General features: G+C 44.3%; 1 protein-coding gene across 5 annotated transcripts; it reads right to left on the bottom strand.

Moving 5' to 3' along the window:
* Nucleotides 1-61: 61 nt before the first annotated feature.
* On the bottom strand, nt 62-26405 carry glt8d1 (glycosyltransferase 8 domain containing 1). Of its 5 annotated transcripts, none has more exons than XM_035796755.2 (10): nt 25422-26405; nt 17514-17560; nt 3323-3421; nt 2925-3141; nt 2699-2816; nt 2193-2277; nt 1986-2098; nt 1672-1838; nt 1419-1531; nt 62-1080 (listed from the first exon to the last, which is right to left on the bottom strand). In XM_035796755.2, exons 2-10 carry the CDS (start codon nt 17527-17529, stop codon nt 896-898), a joined length of 1113 nt encoding a protein of 370 aa, XP_035652648.1. In that variant the 5' UTR covers nt 17530-17560; nt 25422-26405; the 3' UTR covers nt 62-895. The 5 variants fall into 5 exon arrangements, with proteins under 5 accessions (XP_035652648.1, XP_035652644.1, XP_035652646.1 ...); XM_035796751.1 differs by lacking the exon at nt 25422-26405 and adding an exon at nt 22128-22171; XM_035796753.2 differs by lacking the exon at nt 25422-26405 and adding an exon at nt 17758-17870.
* Nucleotides 26406-26710: the final 305 nt, after the last annotated feature.

The following is a 26710-nucleotide window of genomic DNA, read 5'->3' as shown; positions in this document are numbered from 1 at the left end:
GTAATTGTTAAAATTGTGTTTAATTTGCTTTGACATGGTGTTGATAACAACCAAGACTCCAGGTAGTTGACTTGCTTTTATTAAGCTTCTTTTACAAAAGGATGACACAATTTGAATGTTTATCTGCTAGAATAATCCTTTGTACAAAAATAAGCCCTGACTGACTTGTAACAGCTGTAAGCAATCACCACATTATCAGGAGGCGTGTAGCGGTTGAGAATACTTTAAAATAAAACCCATAGGAGTTGGTCCCGTGTGGTTTTGATTCCCACGGGCAACCAGTATGAGAATGTATGCACTCTAGATAAGTGTCGATGTAAATAAGCTATTCGACACATGCTATTGCACATGTATTGATACCATAGTGGTTTGTGTATACCATTATATCCATCCTTTGCAAAATGCAATCAAGAGAAAGGATAGTAGGCTTCAAGCTTGTTTATAACTATTTGTTGTTTAAAGTTTAGTGTTGTGGTACTGATATACAAAAGAGTTAAAGTGCGAGACAACCAGCAGTAACAAAGATTGATCCTTGTTCTGACAGAATGAATCAAAGTAAAAGTCTAACGAAAGAGGCAATCTTGGCAAATGGTTAGAGGGCTCGTTCCTGAACACAGGCACATTATTATCTTGTCTCATGAAGCTAAGCATAGAACCATTGGCGCATCTCAACTGATGTGAAATAAGACCACTACTAGACTATTGAGATGTATCGTATGACATTTCTATCTGTAACATGCCGCTGTCTCTGCCTGAGATCTACATCACTGCATGGTAAACAGTAGACATATCACTGGAATGGGCTTGCATCACGTTGGGTTCCTGAGAAGTCACTTTGGGAGGACAGACAGGTAGAGGCAGACGAGCTGTCGTCTGGTCACATCCCTGCTTTAGTCTACTTGTCCCCTGCATGTTTCCGAACTGGATGGAATTTACGCATGGGGTCCTGAATATACCACTTGTCCCAGACTTCGGTGAATGAAGAGGTCCTGGACCATGGTTTGTAATGTCCGTTCCAATGGAGGAGTTTGGCAGCTTTCACAAACTGGGGAGAGTAGCGGTTTCCAGCACCAGTAGCCCCTGAAAATAGAGCAATACTGAGTTTCTATGCAAACAAAGGCCAATAAATTAGGCTGCCAGTCAGAAAGGGCAATGCTGATACAACATTGCATCACTAAGTGTGCCAGGGCTGTCTGCAGCTCATTGTTAGGGAAACATGGAGACAGACAGCAAAGATCCCCCCCTGAACAGTTCCTCCTCAACTTCTCTTACCCCCACACATGTGCCCTCTCTCCACTGCAAGTGCAAAAACATTGGTGGGAAAACAGCTGTTGGCTCAGTGGGGAAACTTGCTACATTATATGAAGGCTATCTAATCAAATACTACGGTCTGTCGAGAAATGTGTAACAGTTCTTACCTAGGTGTCTGACGTGCCACATGGGGTCGATGCTGGAGTGGTGTTTGTAGAAAACAATGAGCAGGGGAGGTGTGGTAATACTCTCTGCCAGGTTCTTACTGTAGAGGTCCTCTCTGACAATGGAATCAAATTAAAGCAAATAAACTCAAACTGAGTGCTTTACAATAGTTTACAATCTATGGGAGATTTTTTTTCATCTCTGAAGGGCTGTGGGAATTCTGACACTGGCTGTGTGGCCCTCCAGGTGACTTACTGTGCGTTGAGCTCCATCCAGTGTTCCAGTTGGTTGGTGATGTTCTGACGCTTCCACTCCGTCAGGTTGGCCACGATCACTCCGGGATTAAAGGAACATGTGTTAGCCCTCATGCCCAGCTTCTTGATGGCCTCTTTTTTAAAGTCCAGGAAGCCAATGTAATTGTTCTAAAGGAATACATACTTGAGAAGATCAAATCATTGCCAATATTTGATATATGACACAAAGTACAAAATAAATATGCTTTCACATCATTAGTTTTTATACAGTGGCTTTAATCACTATTTTCTTTGTCTACAGCTGGTGTTGTGTACCTGGGTCCCGGCCCCTCGAACGATGCCCTTTGTGGATGCAGAATCACAGTCGTCTGAGAACGCAGCTGCGTGACCTGACTTTAGGCTTGTGTCAAAAAGCTCTTGGATGTCCCCTGCAAACATATGTTTACTTCTCATTCTTTATTCTCTTTCAGTTAAGAAATAATCTTACTGTGCAAAACATTATCATGTTCAGTTAAGCGCTACCTTGTACAATGATGTCATCATCCAAATAAATGGCCTTTTCTGCATCTGGTATGAATACCGGCATGTAAAATCTGGCAAAGGTCAACTAAAACCAATAAAGCAAACGAGTAGTATTAATATTAACAGCAGTATGTATATTGTGTCATTTTGGAGTAACTTTTATTGTAAATAAGAATAGAATAAACAGTTCTCCCAATATGGATAAAAATACCCTCAAATGTAAATAAAACTGTGTCACATACCATGAAATGCTTACTTACAAGCCCTTAACCAACAATAAATAAGGTTCAAGAAAGAGTTCCGAAAATATTTACCAAATAAACTAAAGTTAAAAATAATAATAATTAAAGATGACAGTCTGCACTTAACCTCATAGTCACTGTATCATTTCAAATTCAAAATGCTAGACTACAGAGCCAAAATAAATTGTCACTGTCCCAATACTTTAGGAGCTCACTGTATTATCTATGAATATCAACATCTATAATACATGTGGTCTGCCTCACCGGTTTCACAGAGTCAAGCTTCTGAGGATTTTTGGTAATCTTCCCATTGAGAAGTTGGGGCTCAAATATGATGATCTTGTGCTTGACATTGTTAAGCTGAGTCTTAGTCATCCACACTCTGGGGATTGAAATGGGCATTAAAAACACTAACATCATTCAGCCTCAAACAAGTCTCTGTTGTGCTTTTTATTAACAGCATGGCAGAGGTAACGTGTTAATCACTCACTTGAGGTGATCCACAGTGTCATTCATGGTCACAATGTTGAACACAATGTTGGCTTTGCTGTTCTGGTAGACACTGTTCATGGCAGCTACCACAGCTCCCAGTCTCTCCTCTGCAGCAGTAATGACCACTGGGATCTTCTCCCCAGTTCTCACAAGGTCTGGTCTGAGCTCAGGAGAAAACTCAGACTCAAATGGCAGAATCATACCTGGCACTGCATCTGCAAGAAAAACATTCAGTTCAATTCACTTCAGTTTAGATCAGGGTGATCTGTAATGCAGTCAGTGGTATAAAGACCACACAATGCAGAACACTACACATATCCATCAGCACCCTAAATGTTGTATGAGAAAACAGAGTGTTTAAAAATTGCACCCACTACCAGATATGGAAACATTTACCTGGATTCTCACTTCTAAGGAAGTCATTGAGATTCAGGAGATTCCGTTGCACGATGATCAGAAATGCTACTGCCAGCAGCACAAGGATGGCCACATTTACTGAAAAATACAGAGCAGGGAGAAGAAAGGATGAGAACATTTTAAGAGACAGCCCTAAGGCCAGAGGATGGCGATATTGAGTCGTTTCATCTTGCATTGCTTTTGGACAGTAAGATGAAACGACTCAATATCGCCATATGCTGGCCTTTGGACTTACTCTTTAGATGTTCTCATCCTACTGAAGAAAAGTGTTCCATACAGTTCAGTCCCGGATCCCCTTCCTGATAACATTGAACACTAATTATAGCACTATAGAAATAAAAACAAAAATATATTTTAAGCTCCTTGAATTCTCACAGAAGCTACTTTATGTCACAAAAAATGATCCCGACACTTTCCCTGACTGCTGTAGGATGACTTGGACATGATTTGGCGTGAAAATGAAAAGAGGGTCCTAAAATAAAATCACATTTCTATCCACAGGTTAAGAGAGTAAAATCATACCATATAAAAAAAATCACAACAGCTGTGATGGAAATAGTCATTTTCTTTACAATTTAAAAAATGCCAACAGATCATTTGTTCGTTTGACAGTGGGATCTTTTTGTGTTTGTAAAATTAATTATGCGAGAAATGGCAGTGGAAACACCTTTATGTGCAAATATTAATATACTGTAACAACCATCATATCGAAGTAAACTTGGAGTGATGCAATGACATGGTGTATAATCCTCCCACTATGACTCGGGAAACCATGCAGTTTATTAGGCTACAGATTAAAAAATTATGATGAACTTCACATGGTGGTGAAAGTGCACGGTGATCTTGATGCTCCTTTTCAATAAATATTGAGAGTCATATCCTGGTGACATCATTGGTGGGAAAAAGTACTCAAACTTAAAAGTAAAGATATCTTAATAGAAAATGACTCCCAGTAAAAAAAAAGAGTCACCTAGTAAAATGCTACTTGAGTAAAAGTCTAAAAGTATTTGGTTTTAAATATACTTAAGTGTCACAAGTAAATGGAATTGCTAAAATGTACTTAAGTATCAAATGTAAAAGTATAAACCATTACAAATTCCTTATATTAAGCAAACCAGACGGCACAATTTTCCTATTATTTTTTATTGAATTGGGGTGGCAGGGCCAGTAACTGAAAGGTTGCCGGATCGAATCCCAGAGCTGACAAGGTAAAAATAATTAGTTCTGCCACTGAACAAGGCAGTTAACCCACTGTTCCCTGGTAGGCTGTCATTGTAAATAAGATTTTTTTTCTTAACCAACTTGCCTAGTTAAATGAAAAGGTACATTTAAAAAAAAAAAAAACATTTTAAATGAAGTATTTGTGTTTAGCGAGTCCGCCAGATCAGAGACAGTAAGGATGACAAGAGGTGTTCTCTTGATAAGTGAGTGAATTGGATCATTTTCCTTTCAAAATATAACACACCTTTGTGTGTCAGGGTAAAAGTATGGAGTAAAGAAATACATTATTTTCTTTAGGAATGTAGTGAGGTAAAAGTCAACGTTGACAAAAATATAAATAGTAAAGTACAGATAATCCCACAAAAAACGATTTTAACTTTAAAGTAGTTTTACACCACTGGGTGACGTGATTATCTTGAATCCAAGATGGCGTAGCAGTCAAACGTCTGTCCTTCGTCTTGTCCCATGTATATATCATTTTATATATTTTTCTTTGCATATATTTTCTAAACCTCAACTTAAATACTCTCCTGCAACCCGCCTCACCCAATGTGGTGTGGATCTGTTTTTTCTAAAGTATTTTTATTTACCTCGGAACCGGAATTCCCCAACAGAAGCTAGCCAGCTCACTAGCTACTAGCCAGCTAACCATCAGCTAACCTTTAGCTCAGAAACCTCTCGTCAGTTTGTACAATGCGATTCATACCGGACCTATTTTCTCTCCATATCCCTGGATTCCTACCACAAGCTCTGAACCTTTTCACCTGGATCATCGCAGCTAGCTAGCTGCAATCCAAGTGACTACTCCTGGCTAACATGTGTCCCGGAGCAAGCACAATTAGCCTGGAGCTAGCCCATGCTAGGCCCATCAGCCACTCCTGGGCTACAATACCCGGACCCCTTCTTCTACCAGTACGGGGCACCGAACACCGCCGATCCTTCACGACTGGACAACCGACATAATATGCTCGAGGGGGTACTCAGCTGGCCCTTACGTCGCAACGTCCCCTGAATGCTAGCCTGCTAGCTGTCTAGAGCATATCGGGCTGTTAGCTAACAGGCCCATTGGCCAATTTCTTCTTCTATACCTTTTTTTCCAATTGGTCTGGGCCCATTTTACTCAACGAAGCCCTGCTTATCCATCACAACTGGACTACAGATGTAATCTGCCAGAGTCCCCCCCCCCATCACGATGTCCCCTGAATGTCATCTGCTAGCTGTCCAGAGCATATTGGGCTGTTAGCTGAATAGATCCATCGGTCACTTTCTTGGGCCACTATACCTATTCTCCCAATTGGACTTGGACCCCTCTGCTACTCGGAACCCTACTAATCCATCATGACTGGTCTATCGACGTCACCGCACGCGGAGGCTAAAAGAGACTTTCCTCCATCGCGACGTCCCTCTAAGGCCCTTCTGCTAGCCCCGGCCTGCTAGCTGTATAAGTCGCCGTGTCTCCAGCCAGCCCAACCACTCACTGGACCCCTATGATCACTCGGCTACACATGCCTCTCCCTAATATCAATATGCCTTGTCCATCACTGTCCTGGTTAGTGATTGTCTTATTTCACTGTAGAGCCACTAGCCCTACTCAATATGCCTTAACCTACCATTTAGTTCCACCTCCCACATATGCGGTGACATCACCTGGTTTAAACATCTCTAGAGACAATATCTTGCTCATCACCTAGGTTTACCTCCAATGTACTCACATCCTAACATACATGTCTGTACAGTCATGGCCAAAAGTTGAGAATGACACAAATATTAATTTCCAAAGTTTGCGGCTTCAGTGTCTTTAGATATTTTTGTCAGATGTAACTATGGAATACTAACTATGGAATACTGAAGTATAATTACAATCATTTCATAAATGTCAAAGGCTTTTATTGACAATTACATGAAGTTGAAGCAAAGAGTCAATATTTGCAGTGTTGCCCCTTCTTTTTCAAGACCTCTGCAATCCACCCTGGCATGCTGTCAATTAACTTCTGGGCCACATCCTGACTGATGGCAGCCCATTCTTGCATAATCAATGCTTGGAGTTAGTCAGAATTAGTGGGTTTTTGTTTGTCCACCCGCCTCTTGAGGATTGACCACAAGTTCCCAACGGGATTAAGGTCTGGGGGGTTTCTTGACCATGGACCCAAAATATCGATGTTTTGTTCCCCTTATGGAAAGGTGCTCCATCATGCTGGAACAAAGGCATTGTTCGTCACCAAAGGCATTGTTCGTCACCAAAGGCATTGTTCGTCACCAAAGGCATTCTTCGTCACCAAAGGCATTGTTCGTCACCAAAGGCATTGTTCGTCACCAAAGGCATTGTTCGTCACCAAACTGTTCCTGGATGGTTGGGAGAAGTTGCTCTCGGAGGATGTGTTGGTACCATTCTTTATTCATGGCTGTGTTCTTAGGCAAAATTGTGCGTGAGCCCACTCCCTTGGCTGAGAAGCAACCCCACACATGAATGGTCTCAGGATGCTTTACTGTTGGCATGACACAGGACTGATGGTAGCGCTCACCTTATCTCCGGACAAGCTTTTTTCCGGATGCCCCAAACAATAGGAAAGGGGATTCATCAGAGAAAATGACTTTACCCCAGTCCTCAGCAGTCCAATCCCTGTACCTTTTGCAGAATATCAGTCTGTCCCTGATGTTTTTCCTGGAGAGAAGTGGCTTCTTTGCTGCCCTTCTTGACACCAGGCCATCCTCCAAAAGTCTTTGCCTCATTGTGCATGCAGATGCATTCACACCTGCCTGCTGCCATTTCAGAGCAAGCTCTGTACCGATCCTGCAGCTGAATCAACTTTAGGAGACAGTCCAGCAAGCGCCAGGACCTTCTTGGGCGCCCTGAAGCACTTCTTCACAACAATTGAACCCCTCTCCATGAAGTTCTTGATGATCCGATAAATGGTTGATTTAGGTGCATTCTTACTGGCTGCAATATCCTTGCTTGTGAAGCCCTTTTTGTGCAAAGCAATGATGACGGCATGTGTTTCCTTGCAGGTAGCCATGGTTGACAGAGGAGAACAATGATTCCAAGCATCACCCTCTTTTTGAAGCTTCCAGTCTGTTATTCGAACTCAATAAGCATGACAGAGTGACCTCCAACCTTGTCCTCGTCAAAACTCACACCTGTGTTAACAAGAGAACCACTAGTCCTTTTGTGGCAGGGCTGAAATGCAGTGGGAATGTTTTGGGGGGGATTCAGTTAATTTGCATGACAAAGAGGGACTTTGTAATTAATTGCAATTCATCTGATAACTCTTCAGACTTTGTGAAAATAAATGTGTCATTCTCAACTTTTGGCCACGACTGTACATTTTGCCTTGAATCAAGTCTATCGTGGCCAGAAACATGCTCCTTTTACTCTCTGTTCCGAACATCCTAGATCACCAGTTCTGATAGCCTTTAGCAGTACCCTTATACTACTCCTCCTCTTTTCTTCTGGTGATGTAGAGATTAATCCAGGCCCTGCAGTGCCTAGCTCCACTCGTACTCCCCAGGTGATCTCATTTGTTGACTTCTGTAACCGTAAAAGCCTTGGTTTCATGCATGTTAACCTCTTGCTCCTACCTGAGCTCTGGAAATGCAAATGCGCTACGCTAAATGCTAATAGTATTAGTTAAAACTCAAACGTTCATTAAAATACACATGCAGGGTATTGAATTAAAGCTACACTCGTTGTGAATCCAGGCAACAAGTCAGATTTTTAAAATGCTTTTCGGCGAAAGCATGAGAAGCTATTATCTGATAGCATGTAACACCCCAAAAGACCCGCAGGGGACGTAAACAAAATAATTAGCATAGTCGTCGCTACACAAACCGCACAAATAAAATATAAAACATTCATTACCTTTGACCATCTTCTTTGTTGGCACTCCTAGATGTCCCAGAATCACTATTGGGTCTTTTTTTCGATTAAATCGGTCCATATATAGCCTAGATATCGATCTATGAAGACTGTGTGATAAACGGAAAAAAATAGCGTTTCATAACGTAACGTCATTTTTTAAAATTCAAAAAGTCGACGATAAACTTTCACAAAACACTTCGAAATACTTTTGTAATGCAACTTTAGGTATTAGTACACGTTAATAAGCGATAAAATTCATCAGGAGGCGATGTCAATTCTATAGGTGTCTGTCTCGAAAAAATGCTGTAGGCACTGCAACCTCGGCCTCATTTAATTCGGTTCACTTTGAACAATTCCTTGAAGTCGCGCATGGATATTTATTTCCATTTTCAGTGATCAGATTTTCCTGCACTTTTCGATGAAACGCACGTTCTGTTATAGTCACAGCCGTGATTTAACCAGTTTTATAAACGTCTGAGTGTTTTCTATCCACACATACTAATCATATGCATATACTATATTCCTGGCCTGAGTAGCAGGGCGCTGAAATGTTGCGCGATTTTTAACAGAATGTTCGAAAAAGTAGAGGGTCGACTTAACAGGTTAACATTAGAAGCTTACTCCCTAAGTTTGTTTTATCCACTGCTTTAGCACACTCTGCCAACCCGGATGTCCTAGACGTGTCTGAATCCTGGCTTAGGAAGACCACCAGAAACCCTGACAGTTCCATCCCTAACTATAACATTTTCCAACAAGATAGAACTGCCAAAGGGGCTGGTGTTGCAAAATACTGCAGATAGCCTGCAGAGATCTGTCTTACTATCCAGGTCTGTACCCAAACAATTTGAGCTTCTACTTTTAAAAATCCACCTTTCCAGAAACAAGTTTCTCACCGTTGCCGCTTGCTATAGACCACCCTCTGCCCCCAGCTGTGCCTTGGACACCAAATGTGAATTGAATGCCCCACATCGATCTTCAGAGCTTGTGCTGCTAGGTGACCTAAACTGGGACATGCTTAACACCCCAGCCATCCTACAATCTAAGCTTGATGCCCTCAATCTCACAAAATGAACCCACCAGGTACAACCCCAAATTCATAGATATTCCTAACCAACTTGCCCTCCAAACACACCTCTGCTGTTTTCAACCAAGATCTCAGCGATCACTGTCTCATTGCCTGCATCCGTAATGGGTCTGCGGTCAAACGACCAACACTCATCACTGTCAAACGCTCCCTAAAAACACTTATAATAATAATAATAATAATAATAAATGCCATTTAGCAGATGCTTTTATCCAAAGCGACTTACAGTCATGTGTGCATACATTCTACGTATGGGTGGTCCCGGGAATCGAACCCACTACCCTGGCGTTACAAGCGCCATGCTCTACCAACTGAGCTACAGAAGGACCACTTCAGCGAGCAGGCCTTTCTAATAGACCTGGCCCGGGTATCCTGGAAGGATATTGACCTCATCCTGTCAGTAGAGGATGCCTGGCTATTCTTTAAAAAGTGCCTTCCTCACCATCTTAAATAAGCATTCCCCAATCAAAACATTTAGAACCAGGAACAGATATAGCCCTTAGTTCTCTCCAGACCTGACTGCCTTTGACCAGCACAAAAACAAACTGTGGCGTTCTGCATTAGCATCGAATAGCCCCCATGATATGCAACTTTCAGGGAAGATAGGAACCAATACCCACAGGCAGTTAGGAAAGCTAAGGCTAGCTTTTTCAAGTAGAAATTTGCATCCTGGAGCACAAACTCCAAAATGTTCTCGGACACTGTAAAGTCCATGGAGAATAAGAGCACCTCCTCCCAGCTGCCCACTGCACTGAGGCTAGGAAACACTGTCACCACCAATAAATCCACTATAATTGAGAATTTCAATAACCATTTTTCTACGGCTGGCCATGCTTTCCACCTAGCTACCCCTACCCCGGTCAACTGCCCTGCACCCTCCACAGAAACTCACCCACGCCTCCCCATTTCTCCTTCACCCGAATCCAGATAACTGATGTTCTGAAAGAAATGCAAAATCGGGACCCCCACAAATCAGACGGGCTAGACAATCTGGACCCTCTCTTTCTAAAATTATCTTCCGAAATTGTTGCAACCCCCATTACTAGACTGTTCAACCTCTTTCGTATCGTCTGACATTGCCAAATATTGGAAAGCTGCCGCGGTCATCCCCCTCTTCAAAGGGGGAGACACTCTAGACCCAAACTGCTACAGACCTATATATATCCTTCCCTGTCATTGTAAGGTCTTCGAAAGCCAAGATAAACAGATCACTGACCATCTCGAATCCCACCGTACCTTCTCTGCTATACAATCTGGTTTCAGAGCTGGTCATGGGTGCACCTCAGCCACGCTCAAGGTCCTAAACAATATCATAACCACCATTGATAAGGGACATTACTGTGCAGCCATATTCATCGACCTGGCCAAGGCCTTTGACTCTGTCAATCAGCACATTCTTATTGGCAGACTCAACAGCCTTGGTTTCTCAAATGATTGCCTCGCCTGGTTCACCAACTACTTCTCTGATAGAGTTCAGTGTGTCAAATCGGAGGGTCTGTTGTCCGGACCTCTGCGGGGGGTCTCTGTGGGGGTGCCACAGGGTTAAATTCTCGGGCCGACTCTCTTCTGTATACATCAATGACGTTGCGCTTGCTGCTGGTGATTCTCTGATCCACCTCTACGCAGACGACACCATTCTGTATACCTCTGGCCCTTCTTTGGACACTGTGTTAACTAACCTTCAGACGAGCTTCAATGCCATACAACTCTCCTTCCGTGGCCTCCAACTGCTCTTAAATGCAAGTAAAACTAAATGCATGCTCTTCAACCGATTGCTGCATGCTCCTGCCCGCCCGTCCAACATCACTACTCTGGACGGTTCTGACTTAGAATATGTGGACAACTACAAATACCTAGGTGTCTGGTTAGACTGTAAACTCTCCTTCCAGACTCACATTAAGCATCTTCAGTCCAAAATTAAATCTAGAATTGACTTCATATTTCGCAACAAAGCATCCTTCACTCATGCTGCCAAACATACCCTCGTAAAACTGACCCTCCTACCGATCCTCGACTTCGGTGATGTCATTTACAAAATAGCCTCCAAGACTCTACTCAACAAATTGGATGCAGTCTATCACAGTGCCATCCGTTTTTGTCACCAAAGCCCCATATACTACCCACCACTATGACCTGTATGCTCTCATTGGCTGGCCCTCGCGTCATACTCGTCACCAAACCCAATGGCTCCAGGTCATCTACAAGTCTCTTCTAGGTAAAGCCCTGCCTTATCTCTGCTCACTGGTCACCATAGCCGCACCCACCCGTAGCACGCGCTCCAGCAGGTATATCTCACTGGTCAGCCCCAAAGCCAATTCTTCCTTTGGCCGCCTTTCCTTCCAGTTCTCTGCTGCCAATGACTGGAACAAACTGCAAAAATCACTGAAGCTGGAGACTCATATCTCCCTCACTAGCTTTAAGCACCAGCTGTCAGAGCAGCTCACAGATCACTGCACCTGTAAATAGCCCAGCCAACTACCTCATCCCCATACTGTATTTATTTATTTAGCTCCTTTGCACCACAGTATCTCTACTTGCACATTCATCTTCTGCACATCTACCATTCCAGTGTTTATTGCTATATTGTAATTACTTCGCCACCATGGCCTATTTATTGCCTTACCTCCCTTATCCTACCTCATTTGCACACTGTATATATATATACTTTTTCTACTGTATTATTGACTGTATGTTTGTTTATTCCATGTGTAACTGTGTTGTTGTATGTGTCGACCTGCTTTGCTTTATCTTTGCCAGGTCTCAGTTGTAAATGAGAACTTGTTCTCAACTAGCCTTCCTGGTTAAATAAAGTTAAAAATAAATAAATAAATTAGACGTTGACTGCCGTTTGACAAATAAAAAATTCTTGCTCTTATCCATAATAATCTCATCATGTATACTAGTTTAGCCGCACAGCATACCTGCACTGTATCTGAGAGCTGTTGGCTAGAGCGCATGTACCAAGACCAAAGTAGGCAGAATTACTATTTAATGCAACAGTTTGTGACAAGTTGAAAATGTGATGACAAGTATTTTATGTACCAAGACCAAAGTAGGCACAATTACTATTTAATGCAACAGTTTGTGACAGAAGAAAAAGGAAAAGAAAGAGGTCAACAAAAGTGAAACAGTCAGCACTTCTATTGCAACTTCGTATTTCGTCGTCCTAACGTAGTCTACACTGCTATCTGCCCAGCAGCTAGCCAGCTAGCAAACGTCCACCGTCTACCGAATAGCAGCACTGTAGAAACTATTACACTCAACTGAACGACTTGATTAGTGTAGTGTTAGCTAGCTACATAGTTGTCTTTGCTGTCTTCGTATCCAAGATAATTGTGTAGTTTAGAGCGTGTAGTCTTAGAGTGATTATCTTAATTTACCGAGGTTAGCTAGCCAGCTATTTGTCGTCCTTAACGTAGGAGACACTGCTAGCTAGCCAACAGCTAGCCAACGTCTACTGAATAGAACTTCCGCACTCAACAACCCGGACGCATTCCGCTTCGCTCCACAGGTAGTATCACATTTTCATTTCATTTCATTACAGCACAACGGTTTGATTTGTTTGATCGTAGCTAGCTACATAGCTAGCTACATAGCCGTCTGTGTATCAAAGATAATTGTGTAGTCTAGAGCGATTTTCTAGGTTAGCTAGCCAGCTATTGTCGTTCTTTTAACGCAACGTAACGTAATCAACACTGCTAGCTAGCCAGCTAGCCCCGAATAGCAGCACTGTAGAAACTATTACACTCAACGGAACGACTTGATTAGTGTAGTGTCAACAACGCAGCCACTGCCAGCTAGCCTACAAAGTCAACAACGCAGCCACTGCCAGCTAGCCTACTTCAGCAGTACTGTATCATTTTAATCATTTTAGTCAATAAGATTCTTGCTACGTAAGCTTAACTTTCTGAACATTCGAGACGTGTAGTCCACTTGTCATTCCAATCTCCTTGCATTAGCGTAGCCTCTTCTGTAGCCTGTCAACTATGTGTCTGTCTATCCCTGTTCTCTCCTCTCTGCACAGACCATACAAACGCTCCACACCGCGTGGCCGCGGCCACCCTAATCTGGTGGTCCCAGCGCGCACGACCCACGTGGAGTTCCAGGTCTCCAGTAGCCTCTGGAACTGCCGATCTGCGGCCAACAAGGTAGAGTTCATCTCAGCCTATGCCTCCCTCCAGTCCCTCGACTTCTTGGCACTGACGGAAACATGGATCACCACAGATAACACTGCTACTCCTACTGCTCTCTCTTCGTCTGCCCACGTGTTCTCGCACACCCCGAGAGCTTCTGGTCAGCGGGGTGGTGGCACCGGGATCCTCATCTCTCCCAAGTGGTCATTCTCTCTTTCTCCCCTTACCCATCTGTCTATCGCCTCCTTTGAATTTCATGCTGTCACAGTTACCAGCCCTTTCAAGCTTAACATCCTTATCATTTATCGCCCTCCAGGTCCCCTCGGAGAGTTCATCAATGAGCTTGATGCCTTGATAAGCTCCTTTCCTGAGGACGGCTCACCTCTCACAGTTCTGGGCGACTTTAACCTCCCCACGTCTACCTTTGACTCATTCCTCTCTGCCTCCTTCTTTCCACTCCTCTCCTCTTTTGACCTCACCCTCTCACCTTCCCCCCTACTCACAAGGCAGGCAATACGCTCGACCTCATCTTTACTAGATGCTGTTCTTCCACTAACCTCATTGCAACTCCCCTCCAAGTCTCCGACCACTACCTTGTATCCTTTTCCCTCTCGCTCTCATCCAACACTTCCCACACTGCCCCTACTCGGATGGTATCGCGCCGTCCCAACCTTCGCTCTCTCTCCCCCGCTACTCTCTCCTCTTCCATCCTATCATCTCTTCCCTCTGCTCAAACCTTCTCCAACCTATCTCCTGATTCTGCCTCCTCAACCCTCCTCTCCTCCCTTTCTGCATCCTTTGACTCTCTATGTCCCCTATCTTCCAGGCCGGCTCGGTCCTCCCCTCCCGCTCCGTAGCTCGACGACTCATTGCGAGCTCACAGAACAGGGCTCCGGGCAGCCGAGCGGAAATGGAGGAAAACTCGCCTCCCTGCGGACCTGACATCCTTTCACTCCCTCCTCTCTACATTTTCCTCCTCTGTCTCTGCTGCTAAAGCCACTTTCTACCACTCTAAATTCCAAGCATCTGCCTCTAACCCTAGGAAGCTCTTTGCCACCTTCTCCTCCCTCCTGAATCCTCCTCCCCCTCCCCCCCTTCCTCCCTCTCTGCAGATGACTTCGTCAACCATTTTGAAAAGAAGGTCGACGACATCCGATCCTCGTTTGCTAAGTCAAACGACACCGCTGGTTCTGCTTACACTGCCCTACCCTGTGCTCTGACCTCTTTCTCCCCTCTCTCTCCAGATGAAATCTCGCGTCTTGTGACGGCCGGCCGCCCAACAACCTGCCCGCTCGACCCTATCCCCTCCTCTCTTCTCCAGACCATTTCCGGAGACCTTCTCCCTTACCTCACCTCGCTCATCAACTCATCCCTGACCGCTGGCTACGTCCCTTCCGTCTTCAAGAGAGCGAGAGTTGCACCCTTCTGAAAAAACCTACACTCGATCCCTCCGATGTCAACAACTACAGACCAGTATCCCTTCTTTCTTTTCTCTCCAAAACTCTTGAACGTGCCGTCCTTGGCCAGCTCTCCCGCTATCTCTCTCAGAATGACCTTCTTGATCCAAATCAGTCAGGTTTCAAGACTAGTCATTCAACTGAGACTGCTCTTCTCTGTATCACGGAGGCGCTCCGCACTGCTAAAGCTAACTCTCTCTCCTCTGCTCTCATCCATCTAGACCTATCGACTGCCTTCGATACTGTGAACCATCAGATCCTCCTATCCACCCTCTCCGAGTTGGGCATCTCCGGCGCGGCCCACGCTTGGATTGCGTCCTACCTGACAGGTCGCTCCTACCAGGTGGCGTGGCGAGAATCTGTCTCCTCACCATGCGATCTCACCACTGGTGTCCCCCAGGGCTCTGTTCTAGGCACTCTCCTATTCTCGCTATACACCAAGTCACTTGGCTCTGTCATAACCTCACATGGTCTCTCCTATCATTGCTATGCAGACGACACACAATTAATCTTCTCCTTTCCCCCTTCTGATGACCAGGTGGCGAATTGCACCTCTGCATGTCTGGCAGACATATCAGTGTGGATGACGGATCACCACCTCAAGCTGAACCTCAGCAAGACGGAGCTGCTCTTCCTCCCGGGGAAGGACTGCCCGTTCCATGATCTCGCCATCACGGTTGACAACTCCATTGTGTCCTCCTCCCAGAGCGCTAAGAACCTTGGCGTGATCCTGGACAACACCCTGTCGTTCTCAACTAACATCAAGGCGGTGGCCCGTTCCTGTAGGTTCATGCTCTACAACATCCGCAGAGTACGACCCTGCCTCACACAGGAAGCGGTGCAGGTCCTAATCCAGGCACTTGTCATCTCCCGTCTGGATTACTGCAACTCGCTGTTGGCTGGGCTCCCTGCCTGTGCCATTAAACCCCTACAACTCATCCAGAACGCCGCAGCCCGTCTGGTGTTCAACCTTCCCAAGTTCTCTCACGTCACCCCGCTCCTCCGCTCTCTCCACTGGCTTCCAGTTGAAGCTCACATCCGCTACAAGACCATGGTGCTTGCCTACGGAGCTGTGAGGGGAACGGCACCTCAGTACCTCCAGGCTCTGATCAGGCCCTACACCCAAACAAGGGCACTGCGTTCATCCACCTCTGGCCTGCTCGCCTCCCTACCACTGAGGAAGTACAGTTCCCGCTCAGCCCAGTCAAAACTGTTCGCTGCTCTGGCTCCCCAATGGTGGAACAAACTCCCTCACGACGCCAGGACAGCGGAGTCAATCACCACCTTCCGGAGACACCTGAAACCCCACCTCTTTAAGGAATACCTAAGATAGGATAATGTAATCCTTCTCACCCCCCCCCCCCCCCCCCTTAAAAGATTTAGATGCACTATTGTAAAGTGGCTGTTCCACTGGATGTCATAAGGTGAATGCACCAATTTGTAAGTCGCTCTGGATAAGAGCGTCTGCTAAATGACTTAAATGTAATGTAAATGTAAGTTGAAAATGTGATGACAAGTATTTTATGTATTTTTTTACTCCCCTTTTTTGCCATATCCAAGTGGTAGTTACAGTCTTGTTTCATCGCTGCAACTCCCTTACGGACTCAGGAGAGGCAAAAGTCCAGAGCTGTGAGTCCTCCGAAAAAAAACCTGCCAACCCGTACAATGCACACTTAACCCGGAAGCCAGCCGCACCAATGTGTCGGAGGAAACACCATACACCTGGCGACCATGTCAGCGTACATGCGCCCGGCCCGCAACACAAGAGTCGCTAGAGCACGATGGGACAAGGACATCCCTGCCGGCAAAACCCTCCCCTAACCCGGAAGACGCTGGGCCAATTTTGTGTCTCCTCACGGGTCTCCCAGTCGCGACACAGCCCGGTATCAAACCAGGATCTGTAGTAACACAGCCAGCACTGCACGCAGTGCCTTAAACTGCTGTGCTACTCGAGAGGCCCTCGGTACATGAAAACGTAAGCAAAAAAAAACATGTGCACTGCATCATCCCACACTGATTTAATCTGCAACAAGTCAGTTCGGTGGAAACACCATGGTGGTAAAATTCCCTTTTTGCGTTTAAAAAAAAAATATTCACATGAAAATGTGTCACCAATTGGAAGGAAACCTTGTTACTGTGATGATATTAATAGTAAGATGTGCAATGCCATTTTGTTTCAATATTTGATTTATTTACTTGGGAAAAACGTCCCTTTTCTAAAAGTGACATTTAAATAAATAACTAAAATAGTGTAAACTGCAGCCACTTATTTCCCTTCATAGTTTGTTTGTCTAAGCATGACCATCATACACACCAAATTTGACCAAACATGGCTTTTTTTCTTCTTCAGTAAATGGACTGTGTGGGGGGGCTAGTTACCCCACATTGTTGCAAATGTATGTAATGTAACAACACTGACCTCTCCGTAATGACATCGCGTCGTCATCTGCTGCTCTCCTTGTTAGCCTGCACAGAAAGTAAACGAAGTAATGAAGCGGAATATGTAATAATGATCCATACAGAAAACGAAGTACTTTGATTTATAACAGATAATTTACCACCGTCTCACAAATAAGCACATGCACAAATGGGATGGATCTGCTATGAATAAACCAAGTCAAATTCGTTTTAAAATAATATATAAACACATGCCTCCTACTCACAGACTTAAAAAAAAAAATTCACATCAAAAGCCAAAGTGCCAACTCAACATCAACAAGTCTGTCGCCCGCGAATTGTTGTCGCTAGTTAATACAGCCACAAAGTCATAAACCCCGCCCATTTCTACAATTTCTCTCTCTTAAAATATTTTAAATCTAACCCAAACCTAAACCACACTGCTAACCGTATGCCTAACCATAACCACAAATTAAGACCAAAAAGCTCATTTTAGTTTTATTAATTTTTGTAGGCAATTTGACTTTGTATATGTGATATCTAGTGGAAAACCCCGTTCCATTGAATGGCCGGTAAAGATAGTTGCCTACGTATTTGCCTGTAATTAAATCGCGAAGTCTAACGTAGAATAATGATACATTCCAAAGGAGTTCAATGTCACAACATCAGTTTAACGTTGAATTTGATCAGTTGTTAAGATATTTGATGTCGTATATGAAGTGGGATTGCTTGATTAACGGACGAGAAGCACAGTGTGAAGCTTCACAAGCATCGCGCTTCAATCAGGGGAGAACGACTGCCTCCCCCCATTCAAGGCAACCGCATTACTGCAGGATACTAAAGGCATTGTTCGCAGAAAATATCATCCCGGTTATAGTGAATGGACAAATGTCGATCTTCGTGGTCAATCTTTGTGTAAATATTTTCATTTTAAACAATCATGGTACCAATAATTGCTTCTAATAAACCAGATGTATGTCTTTGAACCGATCATTTTAAAATCCACACGTTCTGCTCGCTTGAGTTAAAATACCTCTTTAGAGTTTAATATATTTTTCGTGTCTATTTACCACGACAAACCATTGCTGGCACTAAGACCACACTCAACAAGCTGTTAAAGGGCCATAAGCAAATAAGAAAATGCTCCTAGTGACCGGTGATTTTAATGCAGGGACTCTAACCCCGTTCAATGCATTGAACGGATGTGGGTGGAGCTATGTCTACATATGCGTGCTAATTTAAAAAATAACTGACAAAAGCTCTGATGAAAGCCTTGAGGCCGATGCGTCAAGCTTAATAAAGAGCAGTTATACTAGCAAATAAGTAAATATATATATAATGCTTAATTAAGAGCAGTGATACTAGCAAGAGTAGTGTAGCTCCACAAGTCTTTTCTTTAAGGAATACCTAGGATAGGATAAAGTAATCCTTCTCACCCCCCCACCCCCCTTAAAAGATTTAGATGCACTATTGTAAAGTGGCTGTTCCACTGGATGTCATAAGGTGAATGCACCAATTTGTAAGTCGCTCTGGATAAGAGCGTCTGCTAAATGACTTAAATGTAATGTAAATGTAAGTCATCTTATTTTTCTTATCTAATGCAAGGAAACAGAAATCGTTTTAACTAATTTCTACCAGCATGTCACATGTGCAACAAGGAGACAAAACTAAATCCACACACAGGAATGCCTCACCCTCCATTTGGCAAATCTGACCTCTTTTTTTTTTTAGACCTTTATTTAACTAGGCAAGTCAGTTAAGAACAAATTCTTATTTTCAATGACGGCCTAGGAACAGTGGGTTAACTGCCTGTTCAGGGGCAGAATGACAGATTTGTACCTTGTCAGCTTGGGGATTTGAACTTGCAACCTTTTGGTTGCTAGTCCACCGCTCTATTGGGCTACCCTGCCGTCCCAATTCTATCCTGATTCCTGCTTACAAGTAAAAACTCAAAAAGGAAGTACTGTAGTACCAGTGACTTGCTAAATAAGGAAGTGGGCCGATGAAATGGTTGCTAAGCCACAGGACTGATTTGCTAGCACAGACTGGAATATGTTTCGCGATTCATCCGATGGCATTGAGGAGTTTACCACATCAGTCACCGTCTTCATTAATAAGTGCATCAATGATGTTGTCCCCACAGAGACCGTACATATCCCAACCAGAAGCCATGGATTACAGGCAACATCCGCACTGAGCTAAAGGCTAGAGCTGCCGCTTTTAAGGAGCGGGACACTAATCCGGATGCTTATACAGAACTCCTGCTATGACCTCCGACGGGCCATCAAACAGGCAAAGCATCAATAGAGGACGAAGTTCGAATCCTAACACGCTGGCTCTGACGATCGTCGGATGTGGCAGGACTTGAAAACTCACAGGAGCCTACCAAATGAGCTAAATGCCTTCAGTGCTCACTTCGAGGCAAGCAACACCGAACAATGCATGAGAGCACCAGCTGTTCCGGTTGACTGTGTAATCATGCTGTCCGTAGCCGATATGAGTAAGAATTTAAACAGGTTAAAATTCACAGGGCCAGATGGATACCAGAACGCATACTCAGAGCATGCGCTGACCAGCTGCCTTCACTGGCATTTTCAACCTCTCCCTGACCCAGTCTGTATCCACCATGCTGACCCAATCCACCACGCTGACCCTCAACATGGGCTGCCTCAGGGGTGTGTGATTAGTCCTCTCCTGTAATCCCTGTTCACCCATGACATCGTGGCCATGGACGACTCCAATACCATCATTAAGTCTGTTGACTAAACAGTATGGTGGAAGGACAACAACCTCTCCCTCAATGTCAGCAAGACAAGGAGCTGATCGTGGACTACAATCAACAAAGGGCTGAGCACACCTCAATTCTCATCCCCCTCAGGATGCTGAAAAGATTTGGCATGGGCCCACATACCTTAAAACATATTGACAGGTGCACCATTGAGAGCCTTTTGACTGGCTGCATCAATGCTTGGTATGGCACCTGCTTTACATTCGACCGCAAGGCGCTTCAGAGGTTAGTGCTTACGGCCCAGTATATCACTGGGGCTGAGCTTCCTGACATTCAGGCGGTGTCAGAGGAAGTCCCTAAAAATGGTCAAAGTCTCCAAACACCCAAGTCATAGACTGTTCTCTCTGCTACCTCACGGTAAAACAGAAATACCTTATTTAAATAAGTATTCAGACCCTTTGCTATGAGACTCAAAATTGAGCTCAGGTGCATCATGTTTCCATTGATCATCCTTGAGAGTCCACATGTGGTAAAATCAATTGATTGGACATGATTTGGAAAGGCACACACCAAGGTCTGACAGTTGACAGTGCATGCCAGGGGGAAAAAAAGCCATGAGGCCGAAATAATTGTCCGTAGAGTTTTGATATAGGATTGGGTCGAGGCACAGATCTGGGGAAGGGTACCAAAAGGGTACCAAAACATTTCTGCAGCATTGAAGGTCCCCAAGAACACAGTGGCCTCATGGCGTCATTCTTAAATAGAAGATGTTTGGAACCACTAAGACTCTTCCTAGAGCTGGCCTCGGCCAAAATGAACAATCGGGGGAGAAGTGCCTTGGTCAGGGAGGTGACCAAGAACCCAATGGTCATTCTGACACAGCTCCAGAGTTCCTCTGTAGAGATGGGAGAACCTTCCAGAAGGACAACCATCTCTGCAGCACTCCACTAATCAGGCCTTTATGCTAGAGTGGCCAGATGGAAGCCACTCCTCAGTAAAAGACACATGACATCCTGCTTGGAGTTTGCCAAAAGGCACCGATAGACTCTCGGACCATGAGAAACAAGATTTTCTGGTCTGATGAAACCAATATTGAACTCCTTTCCCTGAATGACAAGCGTCACGCCTGCAGGAAACTTGGCACCATCCCTACGGGAAGCATGGTGGTGGCAGCATCATGTGGGGATGTTTTTCAGTGGCAGGGACTGCGAGACTAGTCAAGATCAAGGGAAAGATGAAAGGAGTAAAGTACAGAGAGATCCTTGATGAAAACCTGCTCCAGAGTGCTCAGGACCTCAGACTGGGGCAAAGGTTCACCTTCCAACAGGACCACGACCCTAAGCACACAGCCAAGACAACGCAGCAGTGGCTTCGGGACAAGTCTCGAAATGTCCTTGCATGGCCCAGCCAGAGCCTGGACTTGAACCCGATCTGATATCTCTGGAGAGACCTGTAATATTCATATGTGTAAACCTACTGAATTGTAATTGGATGCATTTTACCTTCATATCATATTGTGCTATGATTGGTTAATAGCACCCAGGTGGTGAGGTTATCTTCAGTTGATCATGGTATGAGACACGTGTACATGCCAGTTATAGCTAGCTAATAAAGAGCTACATTTAGAAATACCCTGGTGTACTGCATTTTATTATTTTGTACAAAGCGTGCAAATCAAGACATGGTGTCAGAGTAAAAGGACTAAAATATTGATTTTGCTGGAGTTCCTTCACCTCGAATGGACTGAGAGTCTACAAACCTACCCGATGCATGGTGCAAGTTCAAACAGCATGTGGAGCTAATGTTCACGGATCCTCTGAAGGAAACAGGAGAAGAGGAAAAGTGCAACTACCTTCTCCTCTGGATCGGTGAAAAAGGGAGAGATATTTACAACACATCGACACTTACCGAGGCTGAATCAAAGGTACTGAAAACATACTACGATCATTTTGAAGCATATGTTGTGCCGAAGACCAATAGGAATTTCACTAGGTACAAATTCCATGAGAAAGTACAGGGAGCTAGCGAATCGTTTGAACAGTTTGTGACTGAGCTGCATCTGCTTGTGAAAGACTGATTATGCAAACAAGGATGAGATGGTCAGGGACCATATTGTATTTGGAATACACTCACTGCGAGTGAGAGAGAAACTTTTGAATGTTGGGTCTGAGCTAACGCTGGACAAAGCTATCGACATAGCCAGATCTCACGAGCTAGCACAGGTTTAGATGAAAACCATTTCGGGCGGAAGCACATCACGTGAACAAGCAGTCCACACAGTCAGGTAGACATCAAAGCACACCTCTAGTGCCCAGAGAGCGTGATTCAGAACGAAGAGAGACAGAACTCCATAACAGAGCAACATTGACGCAAAACATGTGGATATTGAGGATACAAAGTCCATGAACAGGGAAATTGCCCAGCTAAAGGCAAACAGTGTACTAAATGTGGAAATGGAATCACTTTGTAAAAGTGTGCAGAGCTTACCGTGAAAAAACAGTACACTCAGTGAGTGAAGATGAAATGTCAATCAAAGAATCAAATGCTGATGAACTGTTTATTGATTCAGTGACAGAAAAATCAAATATCAGCGACAGACCCTTTGCTGACATTGAGATAGGAAAACAAGGCACAGAGCTAAAGTTAAAACTAGACACTGGTGTGCAAGTAAACATTATTCCTCTGAATAAGTACTGCAGCTTGACATCTGAGTGCGAGCTACAGCCCACCACGTGCAGACTGACTGGTTATGATGGTAAACAGCTCCCAGTAAAAGACACATGCACTTTCAAATGCAAATATAAGGGAAGTGACATGATGTTGGACTTTTACACTGTTGACACTCGAGCACCTGCAGTGCTAGGTCTTAAAGCATGTTTAGACATGGACCTCATCAAGCTAGTTTTATCAGTGACAGCACCAGTAGAGACAGAATATATAATGGAGGAGTTTGCTGATGTTTTTACAGGAATAGGATTATTCCCAGGAGAATGTACCATTTTCCTTGTCCCAGACGCAACCCCTGTGGTCTACCCACTGAGAAAGATTCCCCTTGCTCTCTGTGCCTGTCTGAAGAAAGAGTTGGAGAGCATGGAGCAATCTGACATAGTCACCAAGGTTACAGAACCGACAGATTGGGTAAACGTGTTAGTGCTGGTGGAGAAACCACGCACAGGCAAGCTTAGAGTATGTCTTGACCCAAGAGACTTGAACAAGGCTATCAAACCCCCCGTTTACCCTTTAACAAAGCTAAATGGCATCACACATAAGCTATCAGGAGCACGCTACTTAAGTGTCATGAAAGCCAGGGCAGGCTACTGGGCTATCAAGCTCACAGAATTTAACACACCGTTTTGACGCTACAGGTTTTGTTGCCTGCCTTTTGGGATTGCCACAGTCCAAGACGAGTTTCAGTGAAAGATCGACGAAGTGTACGAAGGCCTCGACAGAGTTGTGTCAATTGTGGATGACATCCTAGTGTATGGTCGAACCAAAGAGGAACACGACAGAAACCTCTGTGCGATGCTGCAAAGGTCCCGCGAGAGAGGAATTTGGCTCAACCCCGAGAAGAGCACTGTCGGCGCTACAGAGGTCAGCTACTTCGGACATCTCACAGCGAATGGAATCAAGCCAGATCTACAGAAGATCTCAGCCATAAAAGAAATGGATCCACCAAATAACCCTGCAGAGCTGGAAACAGTACTTAATAACATGGTTAACTACTTAGCCAAGTTCGCAACCTCTCCAATGCTAATGCACCTCTGCGTCAGCTGCTAAAGCAGTCCAGTGAGTTCCTCTGGGACAAGCAACACAACATTGCTTTCCAGAGACTGAAAGACTTGATCACGAGAGAACCAGGACCAGTCCTTGCCTACTATGACCCCAACAAAGAGCTCAGACTCCAAGTGGATGCGTCGAAGTATGGACTAGGTGCAGTGCTACTGCAAGAAGGAAAGCCCATCGGCTACGCTTCCAAATCTTTCACAGACTGTGAAATCAACAACGCTCAAATCGAAAAGGAGCTGTACGCCATTCTGTTTGGATGTAAGCGTTTCTATCTTGTGGTCCTTCTGTAGCTCAGTTGGTAGAGCATGGCGCTTGTAACGCCAGGGTAGTGGGTTCGATCCCCGGGACCACCCATACGTAGAATGTATGCACACATGACTGTAAGTCGCTTTGGATAAAAGCGTCTGCTAAATGGCATATATTATTATTATTATATTACATATAGACGACAAGTCATTGTGGAATCTGACCACAAGCCCTGCGAGTCAATCATGAGGAAACCACTAGCCGCAGCCTCTCCAAGGCTACAGATCCTTCAACTACAAAAATACGACTTCACAATCACTCAACGTCCAGGCAAAGACATCCCTGTCGCAGACACACTCTCCAGGAAGTTTCTTACCTACAAGGACAGCAGCCTCAGACATTCAAGTGCACACTGTGTACAACAACTTACCAGTTAGTGACACAAAACTGAAGGAGAGCCGAGCAGAAACAGAAAAAGACTCACAACTCACACAGCTGAGGAAAGTCATACAGGATGGATGGACTGAGGAGAGGAGAAAATCCCCTTTGAGTATCTCAGAGTTCTGGAACCATCGTGATGAACTATCACATATCAACTGAATAATTTTCAAAGGAGAGAAAATCATAAATTCTGCCAGTTTCAGAGAAGAGATTTTGACAAAGATCCATGCTGGACACATGGGCATGGAAAAGTGCAAACAGAGAGCACTGGATGTTTTATTTTGGCCTAGAATGTGCAAACAAAGGACATTGCTGGTAAAATCTCGCCTGTCTTGAACGACGCCCCTCAAACACCAAAGAGCTAATGTTACCTTACTTTAACCCAGACAGATCCCTGGCAGGTCATGGCAACCGATCTGTTCACCCAGAACAACGAGGACTACAACGTAACAGTGGACTACTACAGCAGATAATTCAAACTCGACAAGCTTCACATGTGCAGCTGTGATACACAAGCTGAAAGCAATCTTTGCCAGGAATGGCATTGTAGAGACTTTAATATCTGACAATGGCCCCTCTTACAAATCAAATTAGTTTGAATCCTTCACAAAAGCATGAGAGTTCACACGTCACCACAAGCCCACATTACCCTGAATGTAGGGAGAAAAATCTGTGCAGATTGCCAAATCACTCATGGACAAAGCAAAAGCAGACAAGAGAGACCCCTACCTCAGTCTCCTTGAATACCACAACACTCCAGTTGACAACTTCAAATCACCAGCCCAGCTGTTGATGAGCCGCAGTCTTCGCTCACACCTTCCCAGCACCAACCGGCAGCTGCAACCTGAGGTCGTCAGCTACAAGGAAATGCATGAAAAACGTGCACAGAGACATCAACAACAAAAGCGATACTACAACAGGTCAGCGAGACCACTGCCACCACTGAACGACGGAGATTCAGTTACAATCCAGGAGCATGGCCACTGAAAGCCAGCAGTCATCATACAGCCAGCTGACACTGAATGTTCATATCGCGTCCGCACTGCAGAAGGAGCAGTGTACCGCCGCAATCGTCGTCACCTACTGAACACAAAAGAACAATACACTGACGAGATTAACTGTTCCCCTGAAAGAGAATGTGATGGACTAAAACACACACACAGCACAACATACACCATACTTACCTGCAACACCACAAGAACTGTTGACTGACACAGAAGCATGCTCAGCATCATATCACACAAGGTCAGGAAGAGAGGTCAAGCCCAGAGCTGTCCTAGACCTGTGAAATGTCAAAGGGTGTAGGCAGATCACTGCCCTAAAAGAGTTCCAGACTGTAAACGTGTTATTGAAAAGTTGACTTGAAGTGCTTTGGTATTGTATTTGTTTGAAATGTTAAGATGTCATTGCTAAAGTGAAAGTTGAGTTTCTGAGAAACCTTTGTTCTAAAAGTAACAGTATGCTGAATCCTTGTTCCTGAATCCCTGAATCCAGTATAAATGGTTACTTACCCTGAGAGCATGTATTCAATTGTACAAAGCGTGCAAAACAAGACAAGACCTGACAATAGCTGTGCAGCAACGCTCTCCATCCAACCTGACAGAGCTTGAGATGATCTGGAGCGAAGAATGGAAGAAACTCCCCAAATACAGGTGATCCAAGCTTGTAGCATCATACCCAAGAAGACTCGAGGCTGTAATCGCTGCCAAAGATGTTTTAACAAAGTACTGAGTAAAGGGTCTGAATACTTATGTAAATGTGATATTTCTGTTTTTGTATTTTTAATAAATATAAACATTTCTAAAATCCTGGTTTTGGTTCGTCATTATTGGGTATTGTGTGTGTAGATTGATGAGAAAACAACAACAATTTAATCAATTTTACAATAAGGCTGTAAAGAATTAAAATGTGGAAAAAAGTAAAGGGGCCTGAATACTTTCTGAATGCACTGTAGCTCTATTCTTGTGTATTTGATTCCTTATCTTAGTATTTTATTTTAAAACTGCATTGTTGGGAAG

Source organism: Oncorhynchus keta, chromosome 21, assembly GCF_023373465.1.
Source record: "Oncorhynchus keta strain PuntledgeMale-10-30-2019 chromosome 21, Oket_V2, whole genome shotgun sequence".
Lineage (NCBI taxonomy): Eukaryota > Metazoa > Chordata > Actinopteri > Salmoniformes > Salmonidae > Oncorhynchus > Oncorhynchus keta.
Note: the sequence above shows the minus strand (reverse complement) of the source record. Positions and strands in the feature narration are given on the sequence as shown.

Bases quoted from the DNA above. Each gene is read 5' to 3' on its own strand.
- glt8d1 (XM_035796751.1), bottom strand. From the start codon at position 22,156: ATGTTTTCAGTACCTTTGATTCAGCCTCG. The intron at 2,817-2,924 runs GTGAGTGATTAA...TTCAATCCCCAG, and splicing joins GACACTGTGGATCACCTCAA to AGTGTGGATGACTAAGACTC. The intron at 1,081-1,418 runs GTAAGAACTGTT...CTCTATTTTCAG, and splicing joins GTGGCACGTCAGACACCTAG to GGGCTACTGGTGCTGGAAAC.